Consider the following 16,654-nt stretch of genomic DNA (forward strand, 5'->3'; position numbering starts at 1 on the left):
CCATGGATTTTGCATTATTAGAAATGAAATTTGCAAGTAATTTGAGTCATGCACCCATTATCTTGGGCATGTCTTTATTTGCTATGGCCAAGACATCCAGAAATTTGGATAAATGCAGCAATGAATTGAAAGTGGGAAGTGAAAAAGTTTTAATTTCCTACATGGAAATTAATGAAGTGCCCTAAATATTTAATAAATGATGTATACTTGTTAAATTTTTTTAAAAAATGAATTTTATTTATATCCTTGTATTTATAATTTTTTTAATGATGATAATAAAACATGAATGAACCTTTGCCTGGCTTTCCAAAAGCTTTATCCTTCTCCAGTCTTGAACTTAATCAATTGATGAGTTCTCTTAAATATGTTTTTTCGGATCTGTAAAATTATTTTCATGTTATTATATAATGTATGTTTGAGATTCCCCCTAGAAGTTGTTGGCGAGAAGGAAGAGGAACGATAAAGATTGATTCAGTGGTCACTTTTCTATTTTCACCAGTCAGTTTAATTTATAATTTAGTTTATCTTGAGGGTTGAAACCACCATGACCTGGGAGAAATGTACATAATCTTGATTGAAAGAAGGTTTTAGGAAGAGACATCATTAAACAGATTTGATCACAGAAACATCACATAAAAATTTGTTAGTATATTTTTAGTAGTGGTTTTAGATCGGGCACCATTGTGACAGCAAACTATATTCTTTCATTCTTTATCTGGACTATCTTTATCATCAAAACAAGATCAATGCATTTGAGATTAGCCTGATATACACTCTTCTGGCTTATATCACTCTTACTTCTACCACATTCATCCTTCTTTTACAGAATATAATATTCGGATTGATTAAACATTTTCTCTATGTATACTCTGTATCAAGTGCTTCAGGCGAAGTGTAAATCTTATAGCACAAGTCTCATTGAACCAATGACTTTACTATATAAATATTGTTTTCACACAAAAAATGAGCTTATCAGAAATGCAAGGACATATGCTCTAGCTATCTTTGTAGTAATTAGACATCTAAATACTACATTTAATTATGGTAGGAACTACCACATCCACTTTAGTAAACATACGAGATTTAGAACTTGGGTATATCGTCACTGAGGCGCCGAACACAGAAGAGCATGTGTATGGTAGACACACTTAAAAAAAAGTTCGCAACTCTTGGTCAAAGCCTGAATATATTAAGCAAGACAAACCTTTCCCCAGATATTTAATGCAAATTATAACTCCTTGTTTTCATTCCGCGTAACACAGTGATAAAAAAATATTGGCCAGAGTATTTCTGCACCCTCTAAATGATTCCTAGGACAGGTAACTTTCCTCTTGAATTCCTCAAATGTGAAGTTTGTATTATTTACTATATAAATTAACCCAAAAAAAAAAAAAACCCAGCAGTCGTAAAGAAATAACCATAGCTGTCAGAGGATAAAATATTTAAATACCGGAAAATATTAATTTACTTAGAGCCAGATCTAACGGACAGTCGCTGCTGGTCTGGCCATCGCCCGAGCCGACTCCGGACCTCGGTCCAGCCCCGACCGAGCCGCGCGAGCCACTCCGACCGAGCCGCGATCGCGGGGGTGACGGGAACAAAAGCGAGGCTGAACCATCAAACGACTCGACCCCCACATCGCCATCTCCTCGCCTCTCCTTTCTTCCCTCCCTTTTTTGAGCATTTCAAAAACCCTAGCGAGCTCCGGCCGGAGCTCGGTTGAACATCTCCTCGTTGGGCATCCAGGGCTGTGTTCTACCCCCTGTTCAACGCTCGGAGTGAACTGGGGAGGTCGCTCGGATTTGCCCTTGGATGCCCTAAAAATTCGATTTTGCCCTAATTACGCCAATTGGGTCCTATCGGTATCGGTGAGTTTTTCTTCCCCTTTTGATGGGTTTGTTCAACAGTTTATCCTCCGTGGCTCTGTTTTAAGACGTGGGTTTATGTTGCTTTTTCAGGTCTGCGCGCGTATGGACCTGCTTTGGGTATAATTTATGCGGTTTTTGACAATTCATCACTTGCAGAAGGAAGATTAACTGTTCTTTAGGCCCATGTTCAAGCTTTGGGTGGAAGAACTTTGTTTGAGTGAGTGTGTTAGACTAATGAACGGTGTGGAGGCATGACCCCCAATGAACAAATTCTTAGTCTGGCAGGAGATGTGTGGACATGAGTAGAACCTCTTTCAGGCCTCGCCCTCTTGATATCCACAAGAAGCTTGCGATTGTCAAATCCATCAAGGACTTTGAAGATGATGACCTTGTGACTACTACTGTCACACGTAACTCCCAACTTCAGAGATTTGTTGCTGAGGCTGAAAATGAGGTGAATTCTTCTCCAGGTTTAAAAATTGAAATGCCTGATATTCCCAGTCGTCCTGAAAAATCTTCGGTCATTTAGTATGTGTTCATTTAAGTTCGTCTAGAGGGTTTCCCATTATCACCAAAATTAAGTGTTCTGCTACCATAATTTCACTGTGTCTTAAATCCCAGGTTCCTCCTGCTCCCAGAAAGAAAAATGTGTCGGAAATTCCTACTCCGGAATTTCTTGTCGTCGATTCTTATGAAAGGTGTTACCCCCGCACGTTCAACCAAACTCCATCGTATATACGTGCCAGAGGAGGTATGTTTTTTTACGTTGGTACAGTACCTTGATGAAGTCTTTGGGATCTTAAAACAATGCTTATTAAATGATTGCAGCAAGAGCTGAGCTTGGGGAATTTATTGAATACGATCTGGATGATGAAGATGAGGATTGGCTTCATGATTTCAACGATGAAAGGAACTTACTTTCCGATGAAATGTAAACTTTCTGTCGAAAATTGAATCTTGATTGATTTTTGGTTATGTCGCAATAGTTTATTTTTCATGTTTCTTTTAAACAAGTCTTCCATCTTTACTATAAATTTTGGGTCATTGTGATGTTTGAGCCAGGCTCTTGATTCCTTGAAGCATCTGCCAACTAATCCTCTTATCTCTTGGGGCGCTTGCATCGAGTGTTTTTATGGAGTCATACCATAAATTACTTTGACAACAACTATCTGTGATAAGAGATAATCAATATGGATAACTTGCTAAATATACATGGAAAAAATAAGATTTTTTTGAATGAATGGAACACTTCCCATGTTTGTGGATCAATATTTCTAAGAAGTTATTTATGCTACCTAATTATTCAAATAAAAAAGAATGGAGAGTACAACCCACATTTTTCTATCTCATTTGATTGTAGATTGTCTTGTGATTAATTACTTGTGAGCATAGCTGACTTGGACTCGAGTCCATGTTAGAACACTTCTATTCGACAGTTTCCTACATTGGCTGCATTTTGTCGTATAATATGTTGGGCCATTGATGTTTGCTGTAACTGCTTATGTATGATCTTGCATTCTTGATTTACTGTGCTGTGGGGTTACCTTGAAAATGTGAGTGCATAGAAAGGGAGCGTTTTGAATGCAAGAGGATGCCAATAATGGGCCCCATGATGCCTTGAAAGAGTTCTCAAGGTGCGTCTGAGGGCTTTCATATGAAAGACCATGTGAAATTTGAAAATCTCAGTTTTAGTGAACTAAATATTGTGTGCGTTTTGTTTGCATGGGCTGCTAGTATGAATTGGCGATTTCATCAGCCTGATGTAAAAAATGATTTTCCCCTCATGGATAACTTAGATGAAAATATCTGTGTGCGGATTCCCCCAGGATATTATTCTGAGTTGTCTAGCCAGAGTATACAAACTGAAGCAGACTCTGTAAGGACTAAGACAATCTGCTTGAGCATGGTTTTGGAGATTTTCTCATAGTATGAAGGTTATGAGATGTGGAGGATATACTCTCTTCATTAACCACTTTCTAGGTGTATGGCTTGCAGTTCTAAGTAATGCCTATTGATTAAATAATCATCACTGAGGATGATGAGGCTGAAACCATTTCCTTGAGATTACTTGTTTATCTGCAGCATTTGAGATTGGTCTCTCGGAAGGCATTTAGGTACTTCCTTTGGCCTTGAGATTGCCTGCTCTAGTCACACCTTTTTATTTCACATTGTAAGCTTATCCTGGATATTAGCCAGAGACATCCTCCTAGTTTTGCAGCATCCACCTGTCCAATTAGGGTTGGGCGGATGAAAGAAATAGAAGAAAAACCCTCACTTTGAATCTCGGATCTGCTGATTATATACCAGCTTACAGAGCCGTGGACCAGGACCCACATAATGCATGTCAGCCACTTATCAAGTGTGTGGCCCAGTGACTAATCTCATGGGGGTTTCTTCAAAAAAAAAACTAATCTTGTGCGGGACACAGAGTAAAATAAGACATGTGGGCCACTTAAAACACATGGTCCACCTACAACTATTTGAAGAGAAAATCCCTAAACCATAAAGTAACTAAAATGCCCCATATAGTGAAAATAACAAAAATATCCCTAGATAAAAAGGGAATCGTATCGCTGTGATAGTTCAGTCAATCTAGGTAATGGAGACAATCGTGGGAGGCAATATTGTTGCCATGTGGGAAATTGACAATTATCGCCATGGAGATTCTGTAGCAGTATATCTTAACACTGTATGTCTTAAAGCAGCAAATATTTACATTCCATGTGTGATTATGTTCAGAATATGAAAATTTCTGGATCCAGAATCTCCAGTGAGAACGAGTTTCAGCTCTTGACGAGCCATTTAGAAGTCAAATGGAAGAGAAGATATTCCACTTTGTTACAGATCCTTCAAGAAAAATTCAGTATGTCACTCAAACTAGGAGACGGTGACCAAGCCCAGTCAAGGAATTCAGCAATACCTGCAAAAGGGGGAAGGGGGGAATTCAGAGGTACCTGCGATATCTCTATGAACAACTTCATCAAAATAGCCTGAAGAGAGCAATCAAAAGAGTCTGTATGGAGAATAGAGCAAGTAACTTCATCAAAGGAGTCTCTGTTCTTAGAAGAAAACTGGAATCAATGACATCTATCAGAAGTTACATCGTAAAGCTCAACAGTGAAAGAGTTTGTACTATGGCTTCGCGGGCACAATGATTTAGAGAGTAAGGACCAGCAAGGGAAACAAATGAAAAATCTCACAAGACGCAAATAGGTCATTAAGTCCATCCCATTTAAGGTTGTATACAAACAAGAGCGACCCAGCATCACTATGTCTCTTATTCAAAAATGTGTTTTGCGATATAGACTAAGATACATGGTACATTGAAGTATTTCCTGATTCCTACTTTCTAACTGTGGAAGTGTTGGGTGTTTCTAACTGTGGACCTGTCTATGATGACACACCATCTGCAGTCACTTTTGGCAGATGAAATATCTTTGAGAATAATGACTCCGATGTCAACTCCTTCGATTTTAATTGTGCACTGGGGTGTGACTCCGATGTCAACACATTAGAAAACATTCCCTGTGAATAGAGCACCCTTCTATGAACCTGCCTATGCGTTTGATTTCTAGTTTAGTTGCGACTTTTCTTTACTTGGTTCTGTCTCAATGAGTGGTGTGCGTAGTTCCACCTTATTACTGTGAGCAGGTTCAAATATTTTGTTGCAACAGATATGAAAACAATTAGTTCACCAAACACCCAACCCCTTCTCTTCTATTGATAGAGTTGGTAGATATGCAACTGTTGGATTGAGGCTGATCCCTGCGCTTAAAGAAAAGCCCAGCAGGCCCAACATATCATGATAGAAAAAACTGACAGTAGTATATCTGACTCTTCATCCATGCCCAAATGATATCGTTGGCCAAAAAAAGGGAACAAGAAGTTGACCAAATACTTCGTGCAATTCAAAGTTCTGAGCAAAGTGGGACGGTAGACTATAATATTATTACGAAGTTTTGTGAGGTAAGGTGGCATTGGACAAGGGGTGTAAAAATATGGTTCAAAAACCATTATTGGGCCAGTCAGAAGAAAACAGGAACCAATACGCGTGCAGTCATGTATCCCCTGACAACAATGTGACTCTTTGATCTTGGCAGTAACTGTGATTCTGGAAAAGGTGGGAATATAAACGAGGAACCAGAAAGGGGGCCTTGGAAAGGCAAGAATCTGTTATGATCTGGTGTCAGATCTAAAGAAGAGCCAGTCCAATGTGGAGGCCCAACCCATGACTGTGACTACTTAAGCCTTCCTCAGGAAGGGCGAAGGAGAAATTGAGAAGTTACCGTAGCAGTCACTCTCCTTTTCTCCCATTCATAACTCCTCTCCATCATGCTCTCAGGCTTGCTACTGTCCCCCTGAAGAGTGGCAACCAGTACATCAGCGATCCTTTGCCATCTCCTTATCATTCCCATTCTTTTCTATACCTGGAACTTCTCTCTCGTCTATCCCTCTCGGCCCCCTTCACCTTCATTGTGGGACATGGAACGGTGATTGAATTTGAGGCATTTCACTATCCATTTTTTCTGGAGTTACGGAGAAGACTATGATCTACAAGGAACGCTTCAAACGAAATCTACAAGGAACGTATCAGAATGTGAGTTATTTGGAAGTTTGGACCTATATTTGGCTTTCATGAGGCCGACAATCCTACAACAGGTACTCACTGTCTCGGGTATCTCAGCTTTGGGATACCCATCAGGGGGATCTTCAAAATTTCTCTGATGTGAATTGCTTCTCTTGAAGCCTGTTTTTAAATTTAAGATCATAATTATTTGGAAGCATCATATCAGATCCTGTCAGATTTCAGCTGCCCTACTCGCATCAGATTATTGTTTGTCAGTTTGTAGAGATGATCCTCGTGTGGCATGAATTATCCGAAAAGTATGGATAAAAAACTCACGCTCGTGGCACCAGCCCAAGTTTAGAACATTATGCACAAAAGCTGTGGAAATGTGTGGACATTTACTAGATTTGTGGTATCTTTAGGAAGGCAATGAATATCGTTCTAGAACAATCTATAACCAAGGATCAGTCTTAGATACATAAAGATTACCTCGGGATTTGTGTACAGTAATGATTCACCTCAGTGTACTGCAAGAAGCCAGCCTATAGTTCTGAGCACGTAGTAGGGAAGTAAAATGTCAGCTATATCCTGAAGATGTGCTGGACAGCTAATGGGTAGAGATGAATGTAGGAAATCGCCTCCTTAGTCATGAAAAGATGTTTGGGTTCCCTCTTTAAGGAGAAGATAAGATAAAGGATCAATATTGAGCACTTAAAACTTCTGATACCTGTTGGCGTATGTGAGCTTACATGAGATTATTCAGCATTGACCTAAGACTACCAATCTGGTGTCGTACCTCTCTGATTTTTTTGGTCCATTGTTTTTTGGTGAAAAAACTTTTTGGTCCGTTGTTATGTGAGGAAACATGAATGTCATGTCAATAATTTTCGCTCCAATCTCAGCTTGCGACAGCTGCTGCAAATCAGCCATCCTGACAAACTTACCTCAACCTCGTATGCTTTTCTTATCTGCTAAATGATTCCAGTAACATCATTCCTTTTTAATCTTGGTGTAACCATAATTATGTTTTGTAGGATGACTGGCTCTTAAACTTAGTAATTTTATATCCTCTGCGAAATTTTGTTTTTCAGGTTTGAGAGTCTCTTATTTAAATTTGAGGTTATGGACCACAAAGCTCGGGAAAGAGCTGGAGTTATTACGTCAACTTTTGGTTCGCCAATTCCCATTCTCTTGCAACTAGATGCTGTTGTAGAGGTGATATCACTCTTTGCCTTCTCTTTTTTGTATTTCCTTGAGTCAGCTGGTTAGAAACTGCCCATGTCTTACTTGTTGCTTGCAATCTTGAAGGTTAACAGCATAAGAGTTAAACTACCTTTTAATCTTCGTTTTTCTGATGACGGTTTATTGTTAGCAAAGGAAGAGTAATAGTTGTCTTTTGATGATAAACAACTCTACCTTTGAAATAAATTCATTTCTTTCGGAACAACCGATGGTTGCTTTTTGGGCATAGAGTCACACCTTAGGATTATGAAAATCATTTTTTTCATGCAAAAACCAAGTTAATTTTGGAACTGCTTGAACAAAAATAGATTTTTGTTCAAGAATGAAATCTTATTGGAACTGTCCATATCCGGTTCTTCCTTCGGAACTACCATATCACATCCCGGATCTGATGAAATAGGATGAATTGAGACGGTATTTTGTAAATACGTAATGTTCTCATATCTAGTTAGAAATAAAGATCATCTCTTTCTCTCATTTGCGTTCGCTGATTTAAATATCTAATTTATTTTGTTAGTTACTGTGAACAAGAAAACAATTCTTCTTACATTGAAATGAAAGAGATTACAGGGTTTTATAGGGAGCCCTAATGGGCTGACTAGAGATAGGGCCCTTAATGGGCTAACAGGAGAGAGAAAAATAAAGAAACATAATAATCATATCAACACTCCCCCTCAAGCTGGAGCGTGGATGTTTTCCACACCCAGCTTGGAACAGAGCTCCTCAAACCTAGGGGCATGAAGCCCTTTTGTGAAGATATCTGCAAGTGGTTCAGCGGACGGAACATATGGCGTGCAAAAATCTCCCGATTCAAGCTTCTCTTTGATGAAATGGCGATCGATCTCAATGTGCTTTGTACGATCATGCTGAACGGGGTCATGAGCAATGCTAATCGCCGATTTGTTGTCGCAGAACAGCTGGACAGGGGAGATAACTGGACACCGTAGCTCACGAAGAAGCTGGGTAATCCAAAGTGCTTCACACAGACCATGCGCAAGGGCACGGAACTCCGCTTCAGCACTTGATCGGGAGACCACTTTCTGCTTCTTGCTCCTCCAAGTAATCAGATTGCCGCCCAAGAAGGTGCAATATCCAGATGTGGACCGACGATCAACCACAGAGCCAGCATAATCTGCGTCGGTGTAGACTTCGAGACGCAGGCCGGTATGGCGACGAAACAATAGTCCACGGCCAATGGTGCCCTTCAGGAAACGGAGGAGACGATGAGCAGCATGAAAATGGCTCCTGCGAGGAGTCTGCATAAACTGACTCAGAACACCCACTGAATATGCAATGTCCGGACGAGTGTGGGTGAGATAAATCAGTTTGCCCACAAGTCTTCTATATAGTCCAGGCTCAGCAAGCTCCTCATCCGCTTCGGCACCAAGTCGATGGTTCGCATCAATCGGTGTCGAAGCAAGCTTGGAGTCCTCCTTTCCAAGCTCACAGAGAAGGTCCACCATATTCTTTCTCTGACAAATAAAGATCCCGCTCGAAGAATATGCCACCTCTATGCCAAGAAAGTACCTCAACGGGCCAAGATGGCGAATAGCAAATTCCGACGAAAGATACATAGCCAGCTCCGTAATGGTCGCCGTATCATCACCCGTAAGAATGATGTCATCCACGTACACAAGAAGAATAGCGACTCCCCCTGACGTGGAATGGCGGTAGAAGAGGGTGTGATCTCCATTACACTGACGGTATCCACGGCGCTTCATGGCCATCGTGAAACGACCAAACCACGCTCGAGGAGATTGCTTCAAGCCATATAGTGCTTTCTTCAGGCGACAGACAACCGACTTTGGAGACAACGGCACTAAGGAAGTGTAGCCAGGAGGTAATGCCATGTAGATCTCCTCAGTCAAATCACCATGCAGAAAAGCGTTCTTCACATCATATTGCTGCAAAGTCCAGCCACGATCCGCAGCAAGAGCCAAGAGGATCCGCACCGTATTCAGCTTGGCAACGGGGGCAAATGTCGTCTGATAATCAATGCCATGCTTCTGAGTAAACCCCTGCGCCACAACCCGAGCTTTGTGCCTCTCAATAGAACCGTCGGAATTATGCTTCACAGCATAAACCCAACGGCTACCCACTAGATGCTTCCCGGCCGGTAGAGGAACCAAATCCCACGTCTCATTTTGAGCAAGAGCATGAAGCTCCTCCGCCATAGCCTGACGCCAATGCGGAAACGAAAGGGCAATGTCCACCGTCTTTGGAAGGGAAGTGGCATCAAGTGAGGTGAGAAGGGCATGATAGGATGGTGAGAGACGGTGAGATGAGATGGATGCCTCTAATGGATAGAGAGGAGAAGAACGAGACGAGGGCAGCACGGCTAATGAGCAGGTTTCTGGTGGGGTGGAGGAAGAGGGAGGCGGGACAGCTGGAGAAGAAGAAGCAACCCGAGGTTTTCGACGAGCAAGAGTAATACCGTAGCGTTTTTCAGGCGGGCAACGACGTATAGGAAGTGGTGGAATCAAAGAAGTTTCGGCAGAAGAGGAGAATTCAGCAGCAGGGACAGGAGGAGTCTCCACAGGAGGGACTGAGACGGCGGCCGGAGACGGGTCGGGAGGCACAATCTCTGGAGGAGCAACAGGAGGAGACACTTCTGTCGGGGCCGGCGAAGAGGGACTAGAGACGGATGACAGAGGAGATGGTGGAGGAAGAATTAGGAATTCAAGTGGATCGGATGGAGATGTGGACGATGGTGGTTCTGGAGAAGAGGAGGAATAGTAGGGAAGAAATTCATCAAACGTGGCATCTTTGGTGACGACAAACCGACAAGAGGGTGGATGATAGCATAAATACCCTTTTTGGGTGGAAGAATAACCAACAAACACACATTTGATAGCACGAGGATCCAGTTTATCACGACCAAGGTGATGGTTAGGCGCATAGCAGACACATCCAAATACACGAGGGGTGAGATTAGTTCGGAGAGAGAGAGTGGGAAAGACATGCTGAAGACGGTCAATAGGAGTGGAATAGTCAAGCACTCGGGACGGAAGGTGGTTGAGGAGATGGATGGCGGTGGAGACGGCTTCCCCCCAAAAATACTTGGGCACATGCATATGGAAGAGAAGGCTCCGAGTCATGTCAAAGATGTGGCGGAATTTTCTTTCGGCAACGCCATTTTGCTGGGGTGTATAAGGGCAAGAGGTTTCATGGATAATGCCTTTGTCTCGAAAGAAAGTGCTTAACGTGTAAACGTAGTCTTTAGCATTGTCGGAGCGACGAATTGATGTAGAAAATTGAGTCTGGACAAGTGAGTAGAATTGAGGAATGACACGTGATATCTCCAATTTGTTCTTTAAGAAATATGCCCACGTGAAACGAGTTGCATCGTCAATGAAGATGCATAGCCATCGAGAGCCGGAAGTGCTGTGAATAGGGGATGGTCCCCACACATCGGTGTGAATAAGGGAGAATGGGGTCAAAGAATGAGAAGAAGAGATAGGATACGTAGTGCGATGATGTTTCGCAATTCGACAAACATTACAAACAAAACGGTCCACAGAATGGCCTTGAAAAAGTTTGGGGAAAAGACGATAAAGAGTAGCAAAAGAGGGATGGCCGAGACGTCGATGAAGAAGCCACAAACGCTCGTGGGAAGTCGAAAGGGAAACTGCCGCAGCAGCAACAGCAAAAGAAGTCGAACGAGGTCGAACAAGATAGAGCCCCTCATGCTCCTCAGCAATTGAAATCGTCCTCCCCGACACCTTATCACGATAAAAACATGAAGTAGGAGAGAATGTAAGGTCTTGGTTCAAGTCGCGAACAAGGCTAGATAAGGAGAGAAGATGATGAGTAAGACGTGGAACATGAAGAACTTTAGGTAGATGCATAGAAGAGGAAATAGCCACACGTCCAATACCCGCCGCGGTGAGAAGATCGCCGGAGGCTGTTTTGACTTTGGAGGATCCAGGGACGGGTTCATAAGTCACAAAGGCTCTTGGATTAGGAGTCATGTGGGCGGTGGCACCGGAATCAAGGAGCCAAGTAGAAGAGAAAGGAGAATGGCCAGAAGGGGATGGAGGTGTAGGAAGACCAGTGGACATACCTGCGTGGGCCTAGGAGCATGATCCCACGACTGGAGGATCCAGCAATTGGCGTAGACGTTCCATTTCTTCCGGAGTAAAGCTGGCGGGCGAGGGCGGGAGAAGACCATATGGCATAGGTACTTGACCCGGAGTAGGCACGGGACCGGCAGCAGGTGCGACAGTAGCAAGGTTACTCTGCTGCATGCGTTTCCGTTGAAGCTTGTAGCACGTCTCCTTAGAGTGACCTCGCTTCTTGCAGTAATTGCAAAACAGCGAAGGATCACCCTTCGGAGAATCCTCCGTCCGAGCAGTCTGACCACGCGGCAAAGAACTGGGTGGTGTAGTCGTCGATGGGCACGCAGACGAAGAGGACTGAGCTACAAGTGCCAAAGCCGAGTTCTGGGCCTGCTGAAAGCGAGATTCTTCAACCCTCACACTGCGGAGCGCATCCTTGAAGGTAGGACCAGTCTCCCGATGTATAAGCTGAGCCCGTACCGCTTCATATTCCGGGTTCAGTCCCATAAGAAACTGGAAAACCCGAAGTTGAAGAGTATATTTGCAGTCCACCGAATGAGGGTCGGGCGGCATGTAGTGGTCAATATCATTCCACAACGAAATGAGCTCCGTACTGTACTCCATGATAGACCGGTCTCCTTGACGCAGGTTGGCGGCCCGATGCACCAATTCGTACAGAGTCGCAATGTTGTGCTTCTTGGAGTGGCTCTCGAGTGCCGCTTCCCAGATCGCCCGAGCCGACTCTAGAGACAGGAATTCACCTTTAACACTGGGTGAAATACTGTCCAAGAGCCAGCGATGAACTACCCCCTCAACGTCCAGCCAGTCATAATACTTGGGATCGGTCCGGGGAGGTCCGTCTTCTAGAAGATGGCGCATGAGACGCCCCTTTAAAGTGATCTGGACGTACTGGCGCCATTGCAGAAGATTAAATCCAGTAAACATACCATCCGGAGGCATCCTAGGCAGAGAGAATGGCCCAGGAAAGGACGACCAATTCCCGGGCTCAAGAGGCACTGCAGCTGCATGTGGCGTATATACCGGCGTCGAGTCTGGCGTAACAGTGGAGGTCTGGGCTTCTGGCAAATCAGCAGCAACTGGATTCGTCATTGTAGAATCCGGTGGCTCAATCAGAGTAGATCACAGTCAGAAGGTGCTGAACCAGCCGCAAGAAACAACTGCACCGAGCGGTGGGATCTGCAAGAGCTGATGGCTCGACTGAGGCAGATACACGGCGCGGCAGATGCGGCTCGCGGCACGGACCGAGGCAGGTCGATGTGGACCAAAGCACGCGGCTGTGCGCGGCTGGCTGCTGCGCGCGCCGGGAGGCTTCGCGCGGCGGGCGACCGTCGCGGCTGGCAGCTGCGCGCACGGCGGCGGCTGCTCACGCCCGGGCTGCTGTGCGCGGCGGCAGCGTCGCGGCGACGGTTGCTGCGCGCACCGGGAGGCTGCGCGCGGCGGGCGACCGTGCGCGGCTGGCAGCTGCGCATGGCAGGCGGTTGCTCGCGGTGGGCGGCTGGTGGTTGCTCGCGGCGGGCGGCTGGCTGCTGGGCGTGGCAAACTGCTGCACGCGACCCCCGGTGCAGGATACGGCGGACGGCGATGGACCGGAGCGCGAGATCAGGCGGTCGTGAGAACCGCCAGAGATCGGAGCGCAAGGTCAAGCCCAGGAAACCCAGATTAGGGTTAGGGCTCTGATACCATGTGAACAAGAAAACAATTCTTCTTACATTGAAATGAAAGAGATTACAGGGTTTTATAGGGAGCCCTAATGGGCTGACTAGAGATAGGGCCCTTAATGGGCTAACAGGAGAGAGAAAAATAAAGAAACATAATAATCATATCAACAGTTACTTAATATCTAATTTGGTATTTTTTTCCAGGCTTTGCAATCTCAGTCTATTAAGTATGCTGTTTTCCAGTCTGTATATAACTACTGGAAGAAGAAGGTTAGCATTCTTCCACCTTAATCAATTTCCACCCTCTAATCATAAGAACCTTTTCATTTTATGCGGCAGTACCCTCTGACATTTGATCTCATTATTACTATAACCTTTTTTCTTTAAAAAAGATTGGTTGCTTAACCTTTTAAAAATCGGCAGAAACCAATTTCTGATCGCTTGTGTTTTTTCAGCGAGAAAGATGGCAGAAACCGATTCTACGAAGATTGCAGGTGAATTTTTTTTGGCTTTCTCCTTTCGTATATTTTGACTTTGTTACTTTTTTAAGATTTATTCTGAGATATGTCAAAGAGATCCAATCCAAGTCACGAAATACTGAGTCAGATGTGATATAGTCACCCTATTGGTGCTACGTTTAATCAAGCTTTCTTACTGATTTTCGAATGTTTAATTTCTTTCGGAATTTAGGACGATGATTTATTTGTCAGATTTCATGTTTAATGGGTGAACAGTGGGTAATATGGGTTGGTTTCTCTGCAGCCTCCACCTCCAGCTAGCGATAGCAACCCTTACAACGTATTTAGAACCAGAGAGAAAGCCTATCGTCTTCACACGAGAAGGGTATTGTGGCATCACTTTCCATTGTTATTGTTTCTTAAAAAAATGATTTTTGCTACTTCTTGGATAATAAACACGATAATTTTCCAACCTCAAGAAATGCTTTGTATGCACTTGTCTTCATTTCATTTTATGTGCCTTCTTTGACCACTCTTTTTAAAATTCTATCATTTAGATGCAGCGTCGGGAGAACAATGTCCAGTCCTTTGAGAGACTTCGCATTGTAATAATCACAGCCTTTTCCTCGTCTGTTATTTGTTTGTGATTTCATCCTTTAACCATGTCTTTTTAGTTGATTTCAACTATTTCTGGGATTTAGGTTAGGCGCAACATAGAACAAGCTAAAACAGTGTTGGAAGCCCTGATCAAAGTTGGTAAATCTTGGGATATGCTTCCTTTTTTCTCAAACTTTTTTCACTAATTTTTACCTTTTATGGTGAAAATTCGATTTTTTCCAGAGGGAGGAGAGAAAAAAAGATTCTGCAGAAAACGAGGTCGCCCTTCAGCGATTGCAGATGAAGTTCAGGGTAATTCTATCACGTTTATCGCATTGAAGTTTTAAAGAAAGATCTCGTTTATCATATAATGGACCTGACAGCAGGGAATCAAAAAATTTTAATTGCTACTCTTTAATCTGTTTAACTTAGGAGAAACAGATCCTTGCCTACGTTTCTGCCTAACGAAGTGCCAGAGATCTGTCGTGGACTAGGATTATTATTAGAAGAGGAGAAAAACTTCATTATTTAATTCTTGCATTTTTTGCCTTTAAATATAATCAGCTTTGTATCCAGAATGAAGCGCAGGTGATAGAAGATGGGGTGGCGTTAACTGAATTCCGACTTCATTCCTCCAACCTTGTGTTAAGTGAGGACGAGTTTGTCGATTCCGATGACATGATGAATGGTCGCCCCCGAGGCCGGCCTGTGAAAGGCCAGAACTCGTTGCCTCTTCCCCCAGGCCGGATGAAGCGCGACCTTAAGCGGCGGTCTCGTGCTCCTCGATGGCTTCAGAAAATTGTACTAAACAACCGTGGTCTCTCTGTCTCTCTCTTTGAGTTTAGACATGTACGTATATCAATACAAGACAACTCTCTCTCTTTCAGGGTCCAGTTCGTGAGCCAGTAATGTTGTTCACAAAACCGGTGGATGCGGAGAAGTTGGTAGCTGCTGGTATTGGCCTTCCGCAATGCCAGTTCTTTGGGAGAATGGGGCGAGGCGGGCGAATAATCTTCGACCGCACAAACCTGTGATCAATGAAAGGATGAGGTCAGTAGAAATCTTTGTTTGCATGAGAGCTGATTCTTTGTGTGGCAGTGGCGGTGTAACAAGGTTGTGGGTGGACTATTTATCTATTCTTTCACATTATTTTTCATTTGGTATATCCTCTTAGAGCTGATGTGGAAATGATTCTGACGGATGTCTGTTTGGCTTCGGTGAAACTGAGTTTAGTGCAGCAGTATATCCTTTTTTGTTTTGCAAAAGGAATTCTTGTTTTCTAATCAATCAAAAGATTACCTTAAAAAGCTGTAAAAAAAAAAATACGAGTATGCTTTTAGTTTGGACTCTTAAATGTTTTTGACATTTTCTGGGTTTACATGCTTCTAGTTTTGACCCTAAAGAATATGAATACGAGTATGCTTGATCTTGTGGTTGCCACTTGTAGATACGTGTTAAAAATTGCCCTGGGATTTTAAGCGCAGAGAAATGTTATGTTAGTGCTTGAAGAGTCCACAAAGGAAGTTGTCTACCAGTGCATACAGTCATCAGGGCACATTGTTCCACCTAAGTAGACCATTGGACCAAACAAAATATTCGAGTTAAGGGCCCAGAGAACACAAATAATTACAAAGATGTGCCCCCCAAAGCAACCAGAATTGTTTGGAGTATGAAGGTTATGAAATGATAAAACTCACATATAATTCTTAAGTTCACTGTAAAGGCCTACCAACGCAATGTCTGACTTTATCCTCAACTGAAAGTTACAGGTTTTCCGAAGGCGCGCCTTTAGGAGTGGAGTGAAGCAGCGACTTTAGAATCACAAAATAGTGGACAATGAAGCTTGATGTTCTAAATGGATAGAGTTAGTATCTTGTATTGTAGCCAATCATGGCAAAGTGTCCAGAGCATTTTATGAATTCAAACAATGAAAAAGAAAACCAATTTGATTGAAATGGATAGAGTTAGTATCTTCATTTTTGGGAAGAAAGCTGGCTTTTGTCGGCCCAGTCAACTGGACAAACATTTGAGTTTACAACAATTTTCAGGACACCAATTTCACAATAATGGTAAATTTTTTTTGCACTTCAAATCACAATTTCATTCTCTACTTGGCTTTGGTGAAACTGAGTTAAGTGCAGCAGTATACCTTTTTTTGTTTTGCAAAAAGCACAACTTGTTTACT

General features: G+C 43.1%; 1 protein-coding gene across 7 annotated transcripts; it reads left to right on the forward strand.

The window, feature by feature from the left end:
• Positions 1-1,490: 1,490 nt before the first annotated feature.
• Positions 1,491-16,443, forward strand: LOC144712837 (uncharacterized). Of its 7 annotated transcripts, none has more exons than XR_013583882.1 (15): positions 1,491-1,868; positions 1,959-2,322; positions 2,490-2,619; positions 2,697-2,799; positions 7,527-7,650; positions 13,619-13,684; positions 13,870-13,908; positions 14,177-14,257; positions 14,430-14,477; positions 14,574-14,624; positions 14,713-14,781; positions 15,046-15,270; positions 15,357-15,519; positions 15,917-16,144; positions 16,239-16,443. XR_013583882.1 is itself a non-coding variant. In XM_078587175.1 (14 exons), exons 2-13 carry the CDS (start codon positions 2,167-2,169, stop codon positions 15,501-15,503), a joined length of 1,239 nt encoding a protein of 412 aa, XP_078443301.1. In that variant the 5' UTR covers positions 1,491-1,868; positions 1,959-2,166; the 3' UTR covers positions 15,504-15,519; positions 16,233-16,443. The 7 variants fall into 7 exon arrangements, 5 of the variants coding, with proteins under 5 accessions (XP_078443301.1, XP_078443300.1, XP_078443302.1 ...); XR_013583883.1 differs by having other exon boundaries at positions 15,954-16,144; XM_078587175.1 differs by lacking the exon at positions 15,917-16,144 and having other exon boundaries at positions 16,233-16,443.
• Positions 16,444-16,654: the final 211 nt, after the last annotated feature.

The sequence above is a fragment of the Wolffia australiana genome, chromosome 15 (assembly GCF_029677425.1).
Source record: "Wolffia australiana isolate 7733 chromosome 15, ASM2967742v1".
Taxonomy (NCBI): domain Eukaryota; kingdom Viridiplantae; phylum Streptophyta; class Magnoliopsida; order Alismatales; family Araceae; genus Wolffia; species Wolffia australiana.